The sequence below is a fragment of the Pongo abelii genome, chromosome 9, assembly GCF_028885655.2.
Source record: "Pongo abelii isolate AG06213 chromosome 9, NHGRI_mPonAbe1-v2.0_pri, whole genome shotgun sequence".
NCBI lineage: Eukaryota > Metazoa > Chordata > Mammalia > Primates > Hominidae > Pongo > Pongo abelii.
Window position 1 is genome coordinate 71,311,682 of NC_071994.2, and position 19,151 is coordinate 71,330,832.

At 40.4% G+C, this 19,151-nt stretch overlaps 1 protein-coding gene and 1 long non-coding RNA gene across 4 annotated transcripts in view; both read left to right on the plus strand.

Annotated features, from left to right (window-relative positions):
• The window catches only part of LOC134762118 (uncharacterized), a 122,471-nt gene that overhangs the window by 39,338 nt on the left and 63,982 nt on the right, over positions 1 to 19,151 (plus strand). The gene's annotated exons all lie outside the window — the stretch shown is intronic.
• Positions 13,888 to 15,614, plus strand: LOC100449785 (putative olfactory receptor 52L2). Its single transcript, XM_002822103.4, has one exon. It carries the CDS (start codon positions 14,443 to 14,445, stop codon positions 15,430 to 15,432), a length of 990 nt encoding a protein of 329 aa, XP_002822149.3. The 5' UTR covers positions 13,888 to 14,442; the 3' UTR covers positions 15,433 to 15,614.

A 19,151-nucleotide genomic window follows, 5' to 3' on the forward strand; every position in this document is an offset into this window, starting at 1 on the left:
TAGATCCAGACATTCTGTTTTACTTACCTCCAAGTTGTAACTGTTCAGCAACTAATTGAGTTAAAGCCTCCAGTTTTTCTTTAGAGAGTGGCCACTGCTGAATCCAAATGGGTGTGTCAGATTTCCATTGTAAAGGCGTAGGATCAGGAGGCATGGCAGCGGCCGCCACTAAAAAGGATAACCTAAACCTGCCCTGTTTTCTTTTACAGTAACTGAGAGGGGTTTAGTAATCCCTTCATGTTTAGGACCGAGACTGAGTCAAGGAACAAACCCCATGTTTTCCATCATATGCTGACTGGGAGCACCATAAGAGTTATGTGGAATATCAATTTCAGCCCCCTATTGTGCCAGTAAATCTCTAATTCAGTGTGACCTCGTTTAACCCTAGTAAAAGAAACAGGAGTTTGGCCTGGGGTGGGTAATTTATCCTAAACTCTCATACACACCTTTGTTACATGTTTTGTGGTAAGAGCATCAAAGCCTAATTGGGCATTATCAGAGAAACTATTGGAGCCTGTGAGCTGAGCCTGAGTAATTAGAATGCCATTAGTCCGATTTAGCTAAGCCTGGAGATGGGCCTTCTCTGCCCACCAGGCTGAGATGTGGTTAGAACAGCTTTTGCCAAAAGGTTCCAGTCTAAAGGAAGCAAAACGACCTCAGTACAAAGTTTGTAATACCATTTTAACATAAGGAGAAGTAGGGACATACTGAGTACAAGCAACCTTAAATTCTTTCAAAAAGGTAAGATTGAGAGGTACATAACAATGCAGACCAGTTGAGGAACTGAAACGACAGGAGGGTGATGGGCTGCAGTGGATGGGGGAAGGCCTGGAGAATTACAGGTAAATGGTAGTTTGGTCCTGGAGCCATTAGGTGACGCCCGAAGGCAAATGCTGCAAAGGTTTGTAAAGGGAAGAATTAGCATATATATGGTCCTGGGCTGTGTGAGTCTACAAGTACTGGCTCTTTGTGAAAAGAAATAAGGTCATCAGGGGGTGACATTAAGCCAAAGTCACCAGAGTTAGACATTGAATTTTCAACAGTTGGAGGAGGAGTAGGCGAAGGGAGAGGCTGAGCAGATAACAAAGGCCGTGTGGGATAGGAAAGTTGAGGAAGTATCAGGACAGCACGTACCAAGGCCCAATCACCCCAAACAGTGATGGGAACATAATTCCCTGTCGAGACCAGTTCCCGGAATGTTGAACCAACACGATCGCATACTTTTACACATACGGTTCCTTTTTCAGGAAACCAAGGACAGTATTTTTCCACGGCCCTGAATAGAGTGTCCATATTTTCCATGGTTACTCAGACCCTTCCTGTTTTAACGGGTCTACATCTAAGGTTCCTTTTTCAGGAAACCAGGGACAGTATTTTCCCACTGCCCTGAATAGAGTGACCATATTTTCCATGGGCACTTGAACTCTTTTCTGTTTTAACCGGAGTGTAATATAGAGATAAGTATAATTTTTATACTCCGTGTGACCCATAGTTAACCTGGACCATACACAGACTACTCACCAGTCATCAGGGAGTCGAACAAGCATTTATGTGGACCAAACCGATGATGTGATGATGTTTCTCCACACCTACCAAAAGGAATTGGGTTCTCACATGCACTTGGGAAAAAGAAAAACCACGTGGCTGCCAGATATCGGGGGAGCCCGCCCCTGATAATTCATCATTATTTCACGTAGGTTCTTTTCTATTTCCCTAAGTGTTGGCTGGTCTGAGAAATAAAGGGAAAGAGTACAAGAGAGAAATTTTAAAGCAGGTATCCAGGGGAGACATCACATGTGGGCAGGTTCCATGATGCCCCCTGAGTCACAAAACCAGCAAGTTTTTATTAGCAATTTTCAAAGGGGAGGGAGTGTACGAATAGGGTGTGGCTCACAGAGATCACATGCCTCAAGGGCAACAAAATATCACAAGGCAAATGAGCAGGGCAAGGTCACAAGGCGAAGGTGAAATTAGCATTACTGATGAGGTTCCCTGTCCCACTGTGCATGTGTTGTCATTGATAAACATCTTAACAGCGTTCAAGAGCAGAGAACTGGTCTGTCTAGAATTCTCCAGGCTGGAATTTCCTAATCCTAGCAAGCCTGGGGGTGCTGCAGGAGGCCAGGGTGTTTCATCCCTTATCTGCAACTGCATAGGGCAGACATTCCTAGGGCAGCCATATTAGAGGCCCCCCCCCAACGAATGCATTCTTTTCTCAGGGCTGTTAATTATTAATATTCCTTACTGGGGAAATAATTCAGCCATATTTCTCTTACCCATTTTTGGTAATAAGAGAAATATGGCTCTGTCCTGCCTGGCCCACAGGCAGCCAGACTTTAAGATTATCTCCCTTATTCCCTGAAAATCACTGTTATCCTGTTCTTAAGGTGCCCAGATTTCATATTGTTTAAACACACATGCTTTACGAGCAATTTGTGCAGTTAACACAATCATCACAGGGTCCTGAAGTGACATACATCCTCAGGTTACAAAGATGACAGGATTGAGAGATTAAAGTAAAGACAGGCATAGGAAATTATAAGAGTATTCATTGGGGAAGTGATAAATGTCCATGAAATCTTCATAATTTATGTTCAAAGATTGCAGTAAAGACAGGCATAAGAAACTATAAAAGTATTAATTTGGAGAACTAACAAATGTCCATGAAATCTTCACAATTTCTGTTCTTCTGTCATGGCTTCAGCAGGTCCCTCCATTCGGGGTCCCTGACTTCCCACAACAATCAGGTGTAATTATCTGTTAGTATTCTGAAGACAGAGGCTTAAGGTTGGGCTGCTTTGGGGATAATTTGAAGCAGATGCTGAAGTGATCAGAGTCACATTTCTTGACACTCCCCATCCTCCTCCCAACACCACACCCTGGGGTTGCTGAGAGAAAGAATGTATTATCTGGAAGAATGAAGGGAGAAACATGAGGGAGGATATAGTGTTTTTGACTGGGTTGCTCCAGTTAACTACTACACATTATCCACCCATGGGATGCATCTATCTGGTTACCTTTGCCAAATCAAAGCCATTGTCTCTGAATTTCAAAAATTTCTCTTGTTCTTAACTAAACTGCTCCCTGTGCACCATTTATTGCTGATAATTCAGTGAATATAATAATAATAATATTTTCAGCATTTGACAAAGCATTTCCACATATTATATTTCCTTCAGTTCTCACAATGATCCTGTGAGGCAGATTTTAGTTTACTCCTTTCACATGTGAAGAAACTGAGGCTTGAAAATGGTTAGATGCTTTGCTGAAAGTCACATGCAGACATATGGCAGAAATAGTACCTCAAACTAGGATCTTGACTTCTATTGTAGAGTTTATTCTATGACATAAGAACTATAGGTCCACGTTGATTTCCCATCTTCCCAGCCCTCTCACCGTCTGTTGTCATTGCAGTCTCCTCAGCAGCTGTGGTGGAAGGTATGGGCAATAACTATATGTTCTCTTGGAGAGAAAAGCAAAACTTTTTGGCCGTTTTAAATCTGTACTGTTTCTTCTTTCTTAGACTATGTACCAGGCTGACTTCTGCTCCTTTCTCTCACACTTAGAGACCTCTTCTTGCTGTTATTAAGGCTGCACCTTTCATGCCTAGAATGTGAATCACTTGTCTCACATTCCAAATCCCTGCCAGGCCCTAGACCCAGGTATATGTGAGTCCTGTGTTTGTCTCTCACCTGAGAGAATTGTGGTACTTGGGGTATTGGGGATATTGGGGGATTCACATGATCCCTAAATCATTCCTTGTCTGCCTTATAATTTGATCACTCTGTACTTCCTACCTTTGGCCATGGGGCCCTGGAGTTTCTTCCCTGGCTCTGCAATAGCCACTGCTTACATGGAGATAGGAGGATGGCTTCCTAGCTTGGAGGTCAGTGGATTTGAGCTGTGGTCTGATTCTGTCACTACAGAGAGCTATAGCCCTGGAAAATTTACTTTTTCCAGACCTCAGTTTTCTAATAAATAAAATGAATATGTTGAATGTAGTGTATGTTAGAGACATGAATAATGATGAATAATGTTGTACACTCTTAATGTAATAACCTGAAAAGAAGAACTGGAGGGCACATCTGCCAAGGTCTCTCATGATCTCAGTAAGGTGGCTGTGGTATAGAATTTTTTGGCTTTCACATTATTGTTATTACCAGAGCTTTTGTTTATCCAGGTCACCACAGCTCTGAACTTTGTGTCTATCCCTATACAACACCAACTTGAAGGAGCAGAAAATACAGGAGGTGGTAAAGCAGACAACCATTGAGATATCTGTTAGAGGAGCAAGTGAAGTGGACAGGAATATCCAAGGAAGAGCCTGATTAGTGTTGGAATTATCAGGGACCATATGTTATTCTGTAAACTTTACAGTCAAATGAAGCTTGGAAGAGTGGAATGTCTCCAAATTAAGGGATTTTTTTCAGATGTTAGAATTTTTGGCAATTTTAAATGAGGCTTAGTGAGATAAGACTGGAGAACTATGTGAGGTCAGCATTGATTAAATCAAGCACCTGAATTCAAAACTTGGGGATATGAACTTAATGGGATAATTTTTATTCAACAACTAGCCCTGGGCATCTACTTAAACCTGTTTATGTGAATTTCCCCAGGTCACACATATTGTAGAATATCTAATACTAGAAACTGGTTTCTGAACTTCCTGTCCAACGCATTTATTTGCCACTGGACAAATCTCACGCAATGCATTTCCCACTAACTTGCCTCTTCTGTGTCTGAAGACCTTGCAGAAATATTGACTAAACTGAAAATTATTTTTTACTCTTTTCTGAGAACTGTAGGGGAGAGTGATGTGGTGGTGATGGTGTCAGTGAGAGCATATGTCCTGAGCTTCCATCTGCTACATCACTGAATTTCACCAGCCTGCCTTTCTCTGCAATGTCACTTTGTTCTTCCATGTGAGATGATAACCATGGTTTTTTTCCAATAATTCTGTTCTCTTCCCACATACTTTCTTCCTGGCTGGCATCCCAGGACTGACTGCCACCCACATTTGGATCTCACTTCCCTTTTGCTTTATGTTTTTCCTGTCATTGACTGGGAATGGTGTCCTGCTTTTTCTCATCCGGACAGAACACAGCCTTCACCAGCCCATGTTTCTTTTTCTTGCCATGCTCTCCTTTGTTGACTTGGTCCTCTCTCTCTTCACACTGCCTAAGATGCTGGCCATTTTCTGGTTTGGTGCTACAGCCATCAGCTCCCATTCCTGTCTTTCCCAGATGTTCTTCATCCATGCATTCTCTGCCATGGAGTCAGGGGTGCTAGTGGCCATGGCCCTGGACCACTCTGTGGCCATCTGTAACCCACTGCATTATGCAACCATCTTCCCACCTGTTGTTGTTGCCAAGATTGGAGGCCTGGTGGTGTTGTGGGGGGTGGGATTGACCATCTCCTTTCCAAGCTTGGCCCATAGGCTGTCCTACTGTGGCTCACACACGATAGCCTATACTTTCTGTGAGCATATGGCAGTGGTGAAGCTTGCCTGTGGGGCCACCACTGTGGACAACCTCTATGCCTTTGTGGTGGCAATCTTTCTTGGTGGGGGGGATGTGGCCTTTATTGCCTATTCTTATGGGCAGATTTTCCTTCACCCAAGGAACGCATTGTAATGCATTTTCCTTCACCTGAGGAATGCACTAAAGCAGGCAGCACATGTACAGCCCATGTCTGTGTCATCCTCTTCTTCTATGGACCGGGCTTTCTTTCTGTGGTCATGCAGCGCTTTGGAGCTCCCAGAGCTTCTGCTGCCAAGGTCATCCTTGCCAATCTCTACTTGCTCTTTCCCCTGGCACTGGATCCCATTGTCTATGGCATCAAGACCAAGCAGATCTAGGAGCGGCTGTTGATGATTCTAAGCCCCAAGCGGATTGAGCCTACCTGAGTAGGGTTATCACTAGCTGGACTTCAGGGGCCAGGGTGGCCCTCCCTCACTGGGTGGAAGCCCCATAGTCCAGGTCATTTATCTTGTGCAGAGAGTAAAAAGAAAGCAGGGAAAGTTATCCTAGGTGTTTGGAAGTTAGGAAATCTCTTCTGAGGTCTATGGTATTTATATGTTGGGATGGAAAACTGTTAGAAGGGCTGGGGTATCTCAATTGATCAATAAGCAGGAAATCTTTTTGATACTTTTTCTTCTGAAAGTTTATGTTTTATTTGTGTTGATAAGATAAATGCATCAGGTAATATGATGAATCGGAATTCAAGTGTTTTAGGAAATCAGAAAGAGATGAGCTGGACATATGGAGAAAATGGGGCACCTCACACCACCACAGCTCTCACTCACAGCCAGTCCATGGGAAGAGAATGGCCTCTCTACCACCTACTTAGCTTCAAGAAAGAAAGGTGGCAAACTATGGAGATAATTTTGAGTTCAAATTTATGAAAGAAATACTTTAAAATATTCATGTTCCATCTGACTAGAATTGCAGATTAAGATTGTTTTCTCTATTTCCAGTACTTTTTCATTCTATTTTTGAGATGAATGGCTCTCTATGACACCTACAGTTTCATTTCTTCATTTTTAGTCTCAGCTGCAAGACTTTTAGTTAATCATACTTGTACGCTTATTGCAAGCAACGATTATTGCTCTGATTCTTGTTCTGTTTGTTTATTTTCTGTCTTCATTTCTTAATCTCTTGTTCATTTCCTTCCCAGTTCCTACCATTGGCATTCACTTTAATGTGTTTGTGTTATGCTCTTATGTATTTGCATATCCTTGAAATATATTAGTGTTATTTGAGTGTTATGTATTCCTAATATACATAAATACGCTTCTTTATTTCCTCAAATATTTATGCTCCCTCCAGGCAGGTTGTCCAGGCTCCTCCTAATACAAATGCTTTTCCCTGTCCTTATTCTTGCTGTTTCTACTCATCTTTCACCCCAGTTCCAACCTCATCTCCTTAGAAAAGATTCTTTTAATTACATTAAATCATTTGTTTTCTGATCTCAGAGTACTGTATGTTTCTTTTATTATTCATTATAATTGATAATTATATATATTTTTGTTGGATAAATAATCTCTGTCTGCATTCCTACTAGATAGTGATTTCTACTGTATTCTTAAAATAGTTCCTGGCATATAATATGCTATCAATAAGCATGTGTTAATAAATAAGTCTCATTATTTTAATGGTCACTAGCGTATTTCTTCATTAGTCATATTAACATAGTATGTGCTTTTGAATAAATAACTACAAATATTTTTATGACAGTAGACATTCAATATATTTTTGTTAAAGAAATGAAAAAACATTGCTGTAACAATCACTGCTAACACTATTTTCTTTACTACCATCATCACTTCAAACATCACCTTAACCTCAATAGTCTTTGCAAAAGTTGTAATTTCAAATGGCGGTATTTTGGATGCTGTGCAGGGGCATTGGAGGGCATAGTTACTATTATAAGACAGAATCACTGCTATAAGGGCTTAGAGGTCTCTAAGTGCTCTGGGAAAACTAGCTCTGAAGAATTCTATCTCAAATATGTTGTATTAGTGAGAAATCTTGATAACAAAGGCAGCTCCTGTGTGTTCAGCTCTTACTACATGGTACCTTGAGTCCTTGAAGTAAAAACTTTGCAGATACACTCTTTCATTTAATGCTCACAAAATGCAAATGAAGCAGGTGCTATAATTATTCCCATTTTATGTCTGATGCAATATTATGCTTCCTACTAAGTGGGGATCATTTATTTTCTCATATCTCTTCTACCTTTGGCATGGTGGTGAGTTTAGTGTCTTTGTTCTCAAATACAATTTTCAGTTCTTTCCTGTAAAAGCAAACAAACAAACAAATAAGCAAAGACTGGTGCTTCTTTGAGGTTCGTGTCATTCACTCATATCATCCTCTACCACTCCTGGTTACTGTCATCTCTCCTCTACTTGCCTTCATTAAATGATGACATGGTCAACATCTTCTCTGTTTTTGTTTGTTTGTTTGTTTGTTTTTGCCAGCCATGACCCTGGTGGGAGACATCAGTATTTATGTGGATAATCCATTGAACACTCTGGCTTTTCATATTCTCAGTTTATTTATTCCCAAAGATACCTACCTTATCTACCAATTCTCATGACACATCCTTAAACCTCTGTAGAGATCACCGAATTTTCTTCCCCAAAGATCTTCTGCCATCTATGCTTAGCCTTGGCCTCTCCATTTTCCTAAGATGTCATTTTATTAATGAGATGTTGATCATATCTCAATCCTCTGCTTAAAATCCTTCATGGATTTCCATGGCCCTTTAACATGGCCCAAAAGACCCGGTATGCTCGGGTTCCTGCTTACACTCCAGGCTCAGTCCTGAGTACTACAATCTCTAATTTTAAAAATTCTTTCAGGTCTTTGAAAATACCAGAGTCCTTTTTCTTCTGCTCATGTTTTGTGCACGCACCCTATCTCCATACTGCCCTTCACTTTAACCAAGTCTTCTGGTCACTAACTTAAATTAGGGAGGGCTTTCCCAAAGTCCCCATACAGGGGAGGTCCTTTTATTATATGCTTTTAAAACATTATAGTTTTAATATGTAACACTTATAACTATAATTAATTCTATGATCATATACTTAACATATATCATCCCAAGACCCATGAGAACCATTTTATCATATCGTTTGTTTTTTCCAACATCTAGTAGAGTACATGGAATTAGTATATATTTAATATTTATTGAGTAAATGAATAAATAGGGCTCCGCACAAGCTGTGAATGAGATACTTGTTGACTGGATGAATGGAAGGACTGTGCACTTGAGGCATTGTTCCCAAGGAGAATATGGCCACTGGGTAGAGTGGGAAGCTGCTTCAATCAGAGATGGAACTAAGAGAAGGGTCCACTTATGATGGAAAAATATGATAAAGGAAGCCTCAGCCCATCTCATTGGGAACTTCCTCGGATGGACTGTTGGAGGAGCCCTATTTATCCCACATGTACCATGGCAATAGGTTTGAGGCCCTTGGGTTTGTCACCATCCTATAGAGGAGAAGCAAAGTGCTCAATTCACCTGAGGCCAGCAGCATTTGTCTCAGGTTGGCTTCTCCAGAAACAGACTCTGAAGCAGAGATTTGCATGCAGGAAGTTTATTGTGACATACACATGGTAACAATGACTGTCATGGAGTGAGAGGAGTGAAATGGGGCCGAAGAAGAAATTAAACTATGATCGAGTTGTCTCAGGTGACTTAGCTAATCAAATAGGACCTCATGAGTTAGAATGACTCCTCAGTGTTAAGATGAAGAAAGGGGGCCAGGACTTTGTATTCTTATATCACCAGTGATTGGCTATGAGCTGCTTGGGGAAGGAAAGTAACCTTGGGCGAGACTGCTCTCTTTAGCCAAAGGAGAGTGACATAGTTATCAACTTCCAGAAGCCAACACTCCCTGCACCAGAAGGAATAGCACATTGAACCACAGCATTCACTAAAGAATTTCCTGGGGTCTAAGATTGTTCTGCGAGAATGAGAAGTCTGAGCTCACAGAGCAATGTGAAATTTCCCAGCTCACTGCACAAGGTTTCCTATCACCATCAGGATGTACAGGCTTAGGGGTAATGGACAATGCTGAACAGATATGGGCCACCTGGTTAGGTGCAGGAGTCACTCTCCCTGCTTGGCCTCTCTGTCCAATCACCCATCCCTGTGGGCTGTAACTTTAGCTCTGTGTTCCTCTAGTCAATCTAGGGGCTACATTTGGCTTTGCCCAGGTGTGTCTGTGAGACCTCTGGGACCTGCCAGTTGGTAATAACATCCTGCCTGCCCAGTGCCTTTCTCACAGTCACCATCACTGCCTTGGGAAGGTATCAAGAATGACCTTTCCTTTCAGGGTGATGATGACAGAACCAGCGACCCCTGATGCACAGAAATTCAGGTGTGAAAAATGAGGTCAGTTTTGGGGCTCATGGTGGGGGAAGACTATAGCCAGCTGACTCCTGCCCTTCTCATTGTCCTTGTGACAGGCATTATTTTTTGGCTTGGCTAGTGTGGCTCTGAGTTTCCCAATACCTCTGGTCTGACACTTCTTTGTAGTCTTTATTTCCCCCTGAGTTAGAGTAGTTGCTGTCTCTGGGCTTGACTTCTCAAAATGAAGCCTCTCCTAGTTTCTACCATTTAGATGCTAGTGGGCAGGGAGGCTCTTCTATGAAATGTGACCTATTTCTCTGTCCTTAATCTCCTTCTTAACAGAGGCCTGGACTCTATGACAGTGGGGAAAAAAGAAAGAATACAGACAGAGAGAGATTAGGAGAGGGCTCATAGCTGCAAGTTAACTTGTGTGCCTACAGGTGTCTACCAATCTCTTTAAGCCTTCATGATCAGCCTGAGGCATTCACAGGACCATTTAGCATGGTCTTAGGTGGCATCCTCACCATCAAATATCATGCATGTAGATACAGTTTACCCATGTCTTGCCAAAGCTAGTACTCATGTTTCGTATCTTTGGGAAACTTTAGCTGTACAGACCTCGAGGGATGCATTTGATGTCCTCTTTGACATTCAGAGACTGCTGTGCAGCCCTTCTGAATAGAAAATCCTCTTCATCATTGTTACCCATAAGCTAGGGCAGAAGACCATTGTGGAGGTTGAACAGAGGACTTAGGGTGTTCCTGGAGATGAGCAGGCAGGGCTATAACAGAACCTTCCTGAGTCTGGGAATTTTCTCCCTTTCCTAGATCTCTTTGTATTGCTGAGTCTCCCTCCAGGCTGACCCAAGACTTTAAAGGGCACATCCTCAAAGACAACCCAGAGACCAGAAGGACAGTGCCCTTTGCCAGGCTTACTTTATTTATTATCTATGTGTCTCCAATTTGTGCAGTGAAGCTCTGCCTCATAGTGCTTGGTTTCTGTATCTTCCTCTCTTATTAGATCATTACCATGGACCCACTATTTCTGCACCCTCCACTGCCATTTTTCTGTCTAAGTTCTTGCCTCCTTTCCTCCTGACTATCATAGAGTCCAGGTCACTGCTGAGAAGGAGATTAAAGAGAGAGAGAGACAAGTCACATACCATAGAGGCCCCCCTGCCTGCTAGGAGCAGAAGTGACTACCAGTGACCACAGGAATCCCCTTATTTCTGACACATCTAGGATTTCTTTATCACTTCTTTGCATGCAGAATAGTGATGAATCAGCAGGGATCTTTCTGCCATGAAGCACCCAGAGCATCACTTAAGGTGAGGACTGTCGACACTCAATCAGTAATCCCCTCAGATGGCAATCCAGTGTCTGCTACATTATTCCTTTACTTAAATTCAGTCTCTGCCTTATCGAATTTTCAGAATCTTCAGCCTTTTAAGACACTCATACACTTATTTATTTATTATTTAATCTAATCATATAGATATTTATTCAGCCAACATTCCCGATTACCGACTGGATTCTAGGTGCTTGTGGAGCTTGCCCTGGGGCTGCTGCAATAAGCAAGGCATAGTCCCTGCTTTTTAAAGTGCAAGGTCATCAGTGCAATGACAAAGTAGTAAAGACATCACAAAAGGAAAGAAAAGGAGACACATTATGCTGTCTTACGGAATTCAAGCACAACTTCACAGAAGATAGGTTGCTTAGATTGAACATGGATGAATAAGTACTAGTTCAACAGCATCAGCTGTTTGCTAATTGTCCCCTGCTTTCTGGCTAGAGAACTAAATAGAGCTTCACTTTTAGGTTCTTGGGAATAAAGTCCCTTCTGCTTTTCTTCTAAGAATCACAGAGGGATCTCCTATTTACTTTAATAATTAGCGCTTAATAAGCAGATGTAGGCTTTTGCTCTAGTCTCACAAGCCATGCAGCATAAAAAAGAAGCAGATTATATTCAGGCTCGTGTCTCTGCCCCTCTGCTTCACCTTCTGTAGTACGGTTTCAGTCTCACTGCTTTATGCACACTGCTTCTATTAAAGCCACGGGTGCCTTCCACAAACACATACCTGTTCTCCAACTTCTCAGCTATAAAATGAGAAATGAGCTGGTGGTTGTAACAGAAGGGAAGTAGCTAAGAAAGAGAATTAACTTCCTCAGTATGTGGAATATTAAGCACTGAAAGGTGATTTTTTTTTGTTTTTTTTGCAAGAGTATGAGATTCCCCTGGAAGTCTCAATAAAAATGTTATCATTATTTTAAGTTGACCCTTGAAGAAAGACAAAGGCTGGGAGACATATGCCCACCTGGAATTTCAGAATTTATAGTTGTTATATTGAGAGTTTGGGGGCAATATGATAGTTCCCAAACATTATTGATTTGTAAAAAAAGACACACTAAGTGATCTATAGATGCATAATCCACAAGAACTGAGTCATTCTTGACTTTTAAAAATCTTCATATGTACATGTACATGAACCACCACCCCAACAAAGAAAAATATAGTTGTTTCAGACTACATCTGTCTTTTAAGATAAACATACAGACACAAATGTAACCAGTTGCAAGTTTTTTATTTTAATACTTGAGGGGTGAATCCCATGGAGAAGGTTAAACAGACAGCTGTTTATTCAATAGTTCATGTTAACATGGGGTGTCAGAGACACTGGATTGCTATAACATCACAATGAGAGGTAAACGTATCAAAAGTTTGAAACAGAGAAGCAGAGTCATGAAGACAAAGAAGAAAGGAAAGATAATTATAGTTATCTTTTTAAACATTAATAATATTGCTATTAATATTTGCCATTACTTTCAATGGCAAAAATCACAATTACTTTTGTACCAACTTAATAAAAGATGACTAAGAGCTCATAGCCATCTTTTATTAGTAACGTTAAAAAAGATAACTATAATTTATAGACTATACTTTATAAAGTAACCTATATATCAAGACTTTACATATATTAGTTAAAATTTGTGGTATGTAAGATTAATATTATTTATTCTAATATGAAATAAGGAAATTAAGACTTAGAGAGTTTTAGAAGCCTAGCAAGATTTTATTCCTAGAACATGAAATGGACAGAATTTCAACAAACTTTGCCCGCAAAGCTTGTATTTATCACACTGCATTGTGAAGCATCCATGCTAGCTTATAATCATGAAATGAGATACAGTTCTTTAAAACAAGCCATTAAGATGCTGACAGGATTTCTATGATGGAGATAAGTCAGAGAGTTATGGATGAACAAAGAAGGATCATAACATACAGTGCTCCTGACATAATCACTCTTGACCTAACACAGTCAATGAGTCCTTTTGAGCAGCAGAAGAGAGTAGACTCTAAATTTTCAAGAGTGAGGAAGACCAATTCAGATAGAGGAAATGGAAGAAAGACTACACAAAAAGCATATGTAAAATAGGATAGTTTAGTCATATAACTCCAAGAATGTTGGAATGGTTTAGTAAAACATACATGTAGAAATATGTTAACTGTAAGACCAAAGTAATACACAATAGATAACCGTTGAAAACCTTTAACGCAGTCTTAAGAGTATGATTTTATTCCATGCAATAGATTCACTGAAGGATTTTAGCCATAGGCATGACATAATGACATCTGCATTTTAGGAAAAACCTGACTTTAAGGTTGAGAGTGAATTGGGAAGATGTTTATAGCAAAGGCAGAGAGATGTAATGAAACAGTACAGGTGAGAGAAGTTGGATGTTTGACACTGGGGGTTGAAAACAGGAGTGGATATAACAGCTATGTGTTAAAAATGCAGTTAACAGGAATTGGCGAATGGGGAAAAGGGATGAAAGATAAGAATAAGTAGAGATAGTTTCCAAGTTTCTAGATTGGGTTTGGTAGATGGATAGTAATGTAATTCATAAAAATATTGCCAAAAGTAGGTAGAACAGATTTAAGAAGGATAGATGAATTAATTTAGTTTTGAATATGTTGAGGCTATAGTATAGCTATTCAGGAAGCAAATGGAAAGAATGATTTGTTTTTCAGAAAGATATTTGACTTAGAAACATAGATTTGAAAGAAATAAAAGTAGATAGTTAAAACCATGAAAGTGGATGAGGTCAATTCAGAGATAATGTACTGAATAGGGAAAAGAGGAGAGGATGGATCCCTGGAATCAACAACATAATGAGATGGAGAAAATGGTGGGACTGAGGCACTAGAGTGCCATGTCATGGAAACTGAGGGAGGCTAATTTCAAAAACAACAGTTTAATTTACTGTGTTCAGTAACACCAAGAGGCTAATAAAGAGAACCCTTTGAAGTTGACAGCTTCAAAACATAAGCAACTGAATGGTTAAAACTTATGCATCTCTCCCAAAACAGTGTATGTTTACTCTTATCTCTAAAAAAACCTAGACCTATTCTAATTCAGACATGTGGATGTCTCACCTGTAAAAATATTTATCTCCACCAAAGATTTTCTTTCTTGTATCTAACTTTATTCCTTTTGGTTGCAGTTTTAGTCACTCTATTCTTCTCATGAAGACGGTAGACAATGTGATCTGGACTATGTGATAATGTACCAGAAATGCAGAAATCATGACTTTGGATTCTTTTTTCTCTTTCCTCCTCAAGTCATTGATAATGGCCCTTAGCAATTCCAGCTGGAGGCTACCACAGCCTTCTTTTTTCCTGGTAGGAATTCCGGGTTTAGAGGAAAGCCAGCACTGGATCGCACTGCCCCTGGGCATCCTTTACCTCCTTGCTCTAGTGGGCAATGTTACAATTCTCTTCATCATCTGGATGGACCCATCCTTGCACCAACCTATGTACCTCTTCCTGTCCATGCTAGCTGCCATCGACCTGGTTCTGGCCTCCTCCACTGCACCCAAAGCCCTTGCAGTGCTCCTGGTTCATGCCCACGAGATTGGGTACACTGTCTGCCTGATCCAGATGTTCTTCATCCATGCATTCTCCTCCATGGAGTCAGGGGTACTTGGGGCCATGGCTCTGGATCGCTATGTAGCCATTTGTCACCCCTTGCACCATTCCACGATCCTGCATCTAGGAGTCATAGGGCGCATCGGAATGGTGGTGCTGGTGCGGGGATTACTACTTATCATCCCCTTCCCCATTCTGTTGCGAAAACTTATCTTCTGCCAAGCCACCGTCATAGGCCATGCCTATTGTGAACACATGGCTGTTGTGAAACTTGCCTGCTCAGAAACCACAGTCAATCGAGCTTATGGGCTGACTGTGGCCTTGCTTGTGGTCGGGCTGGATGTCCTGGCCATTGGTGTTTCCTATGTCCACATTCTCCAGGCAGTGCTAAAGGTACCAGGAAATGAGGCCCAACTTAAGGTCTTTAGCACATGCGGCTCTCATGTTTGTGTCATCCTGGTCTTCTATATCCCTGGAATGTTCTCCTTCCTCACTCACCGCTTTGGTCACCATGTACCCCATCATGTCCATGTTCTTCTGGCCATACTGTATCTCCTTGTGCCACCTGCACTCAATCCTCTTGTCTATGGGGTGAAGACCCAGAAGATCCGCCAGCGAGTGCTCAGGGTGTTTACACAAAAGGATTGATCTGAACATATTCTCATTGTTTCCTTCAGAGGCACCTGCCAATGACATAGCCAGGAACTCATGGCTGGTGCAGATTGTATGGATGGGGTGATTTTCACAGCGAGTAGTCCTTCTGGTGTCACTTATCTCACAGCAAAGAATATCCAGAGGCACCTGGCTTCACAACTTATTGGGATGTATCTGGATACCTGAATTTGTGAATAGTTTTTCCATTCTTTCTTTTGCTCCTGATTCCAACATTTTCCTACTCCTGTGTCAGAAAGACTTGAGGACAGTAGAAATGGATGACAGCTCTGGATGTGTCATCTTTCCTGCCATTGCCCAGTGATAGACTATGCAACATTCTCTGGAATGGCAATGGAAAGTCCCACCCTCTGCTTGGTTTTAGGTTTAGAGTGTCTTCCAAACCTCTAAGTTTGTGCTGGCAGCACATTTACACGGTACGGCCATTCAGCTAAATGCTAGTGTTAACCCTTTAGATTAACCTTTTTGTGTCTTATGATGATTTAGATTCCTTTACTTTTCTGCCATATCAAAATGCATAAATTGGGACATTTATAAAATATTATTATGCATATTATAAATGACTTTTTTCTTGCATTTACTCTTTTCTTTAAGGGATGAGTTTTTCCGCTTGTTCAGCCTGGTCCTTTCTTCACATGATACTAGTTTTTCTCAATTATTTGTAGATTTTTACTCTTATTTGTTTGTAGATGAGAATTAAATGGTTGAGTCCTTGCTGTGAGTTTTCTCAGAGCCTGTGAAGGTCACTGCTCTTGTGCCCCAATTGTAGGACTTTGTAGGTCATTGTACAGGGATTTACTAACAGAATTCCCCTCAGGCTGTCAAGAGGAAAATGAAAGATGAGCTGCATTCCCTCATCTTTTGCTGAAGTAGAGAAGCTTTTATATCTGCTGTCAGAGATAATCTGGTATAGTTTGCTGACCTGTGGAGCTGCCTCTCCATACCTTTTCTCTATTTGTAACTTGGAGAACCAAAGTTACCTTGTAATTGCCTCTGATTACATCTGCCCCACTGCAATTACAGGGTTTGAAGATACAAAGTCGCCTCTTTCATTTTGTAGGGAGCCAGGTTTCATACTAAACTGACCCAATTGCTCCGGAAGTAGAATAACAATAAACTAATCAATGCACTAATTAATTGCTTTCAATTACCGTTATCATTTTATTGATTTTAAACTTGGAGTATCCCTTGGGATCTCTTAAAATTTTTAGATTTTAAAAATAGATTCAGAGGTTACATATGCAGGTTTGATACAGGGATATATTGTGTAATGATGAGGTTTGCACCCTGAATCTCTTAATGAGAACATTTCCCAGCTCTGCATCAAGCTTTAACTTTTCCAATTCCTCTTCCCCTATAGTTCCTACCCTTCACATATACATAACTACACATTGGTTTGCAGGTTTTTGCATTCCAGTTTTTTTATGAATCCAATTTAGTCTGATTTATGAATTCCAAAAATTTCTCAAAGTTTATGATGCAATCCAAGTATATTTGCTCATATTCTAGTATTGTTATTGCATTATTTTCATTTTTATATTTCTTTAGCAATTTAATGGGTACACTGGGAGAGAGAGAGGAAGTAAACAATGTTTGCAGTCCAATGTCTTGAATTGGAATGATTACAATTCTAGTAAAATTTATGATATTACTTGTGCTGTGTATATCTTTCGTGCTAGATTGTAGGCTTCAGGGGGGTAGGATTCTTATGTCTTCCATGTACTTCTCATTACCAAGTGCCTGTCATTTTCCAACACAATATACACCCTCAATAATTATTTGTGATAAGAAATATTGTAATCAATGAATACACAAAATTGATACCTCTGCAGTAAGTGCTCATTTTTTCCTTTTAATAATTTTTAGTGTCATTTTCCATGTAGGACTAGGGGAACAGATCTCCCATTCTAAAATTAGATCCTTCTCCACCTGGAGGAGACAGGGTACGTTTTTGAGAGGAAGAAGTTCAGGAGTGCTGTCAGAGATTAAAAGTGCAGATTTCTCGCTAGCCCATTTACACTCTTAGCAGCAGCAAATGTCCACAAGGAATTAAATAGGGGTCAAAATCATAAAAATTAGAACCCAGTAACTTCCATATCCAGGATTGTCTGGTTATTCATGGTTGGAAAATACAAGTGGGACCAGGGGACAAACAAGAGACCCTCAATTCCCTTCCCTTAATTCTAGATCTTGAGATTTCTTCCTACTCCCTTCCCCTACCCATGAGGAGATTTGACCTGGAAAATTAGGCTCCAAGTATAATTTGCCAGCCATCTGCATGGAGGACTATAGGACCCCATAAACAGAACCCCTAGCAGAACGTAAAATGCAAAACAGAGCATGGCTGTCTTCTAGGTTTCTCTCCCCAGAAGGCAAATCATGGGCTTTTTTGCAGGTGAGGTTATGGTATTCGAGTATAAAGCAAAAGAGTCCACTGCCATCCTTACATATCCATGAGGCAGGCAGTGAAACAGGTAGAGCATGTTTCATACCATTGCAGCCATTGCTCCCAACAATCTCTTCAATTGTATTAGTGATCCTTCTTTCCATATGTAAAAGCAAGCAAAGGAGGGGAGAAGAGGAGAGGAAAGAGAAGTATTCATTCCCATGTTTCCCCTTGTGGTGAGAAAAGCCTTCCTCCGTGGAAGTGTAAAGTGGAGGAAATGAGATTCTTCCCTAACTTGCAGAATGTGGGTTCTTTCTCATCCTTTGGGTGAGGGAACTTACAGCCTGTTGATAATGTCACATGGGGACTTGGAAAGCCACAAGGAGTGGGTGGGGCATTTTTGTGTGTGTTTGCTCATAAATCATATCTCAATAAACTCCAAAGGAGTGAAATGTTACAGAATATATTGTCTTACCAATGCAGAATTAAACTGAACAACTGTAAAAACAAGATGGCATGAAAAGCCCTAAACATTTGGAAACTAAACAAAATATATATAAATAATCCATGGATCAAATAATAAATCAGAGGGAAAGTTAGAAAATATTTCAAACTGATTGATAATGACATATAGCAAAAGTTGCAGGATGCAGCTAAAGAGAAAATAGAACGACATTTATAAATTTAAATGCTTATGTTAGAAAAGAATAAAGATTTAAAATTAATTACCTAAGTTGAAAACTTAATAATTTAAAAAAGAAACAATAAATTAAACCCAAGGTAAACAAGAGTAGGGAATTAATAAAGACAAGAGCAGAATAAATAAAATAGAAAACAGAAACAATAGATAAAATCAACAAATCTTTAATTTGGTTTTTGGGAAAGATTAATAAAGTTGATAAAGCCCCAGTAAGACCTATCAAGAAGAAAGAAAGAAACACCAAGAATCAAAATGATGATTTAAAAAGGAGTTACTACTACAGATCTTACTAGACATTAAAATGATAGTAAAAGAAATGTGACAAGTAACTTTAAACCAGTAAAACAGTACTTTACTTATGAGCTATTAGGACACACATGTTATGTGAATTCCAGCCATCAAACACCGTAAGTGCAGACTTGTGATTAGGAATTCTCAAGGGGTAGTCTCTCCTCTCCTCCTCTCCTCTTTCCTTTTCTCCTCTTCTCTCCTCTCCCCTTCCCTTATCATTTCCTTCCCTTTTCCATGTTTCCCCTCCCTCCCTCCTTCCCTACCTCTCTCTCTCTTATTCTCTAATTTAGCGCCAAATCCAAGACAACAGGTATCCCA

Excerpts from the sequence above, each read along its gene's own strand:
- LOC100449785 (XM_002822103.4), top strand. The coding sequence starts at position 14,443 with ATGACTTTGGATTCTTTTTTCTCTTTCCTCCTCAAGTCATTGATAATG.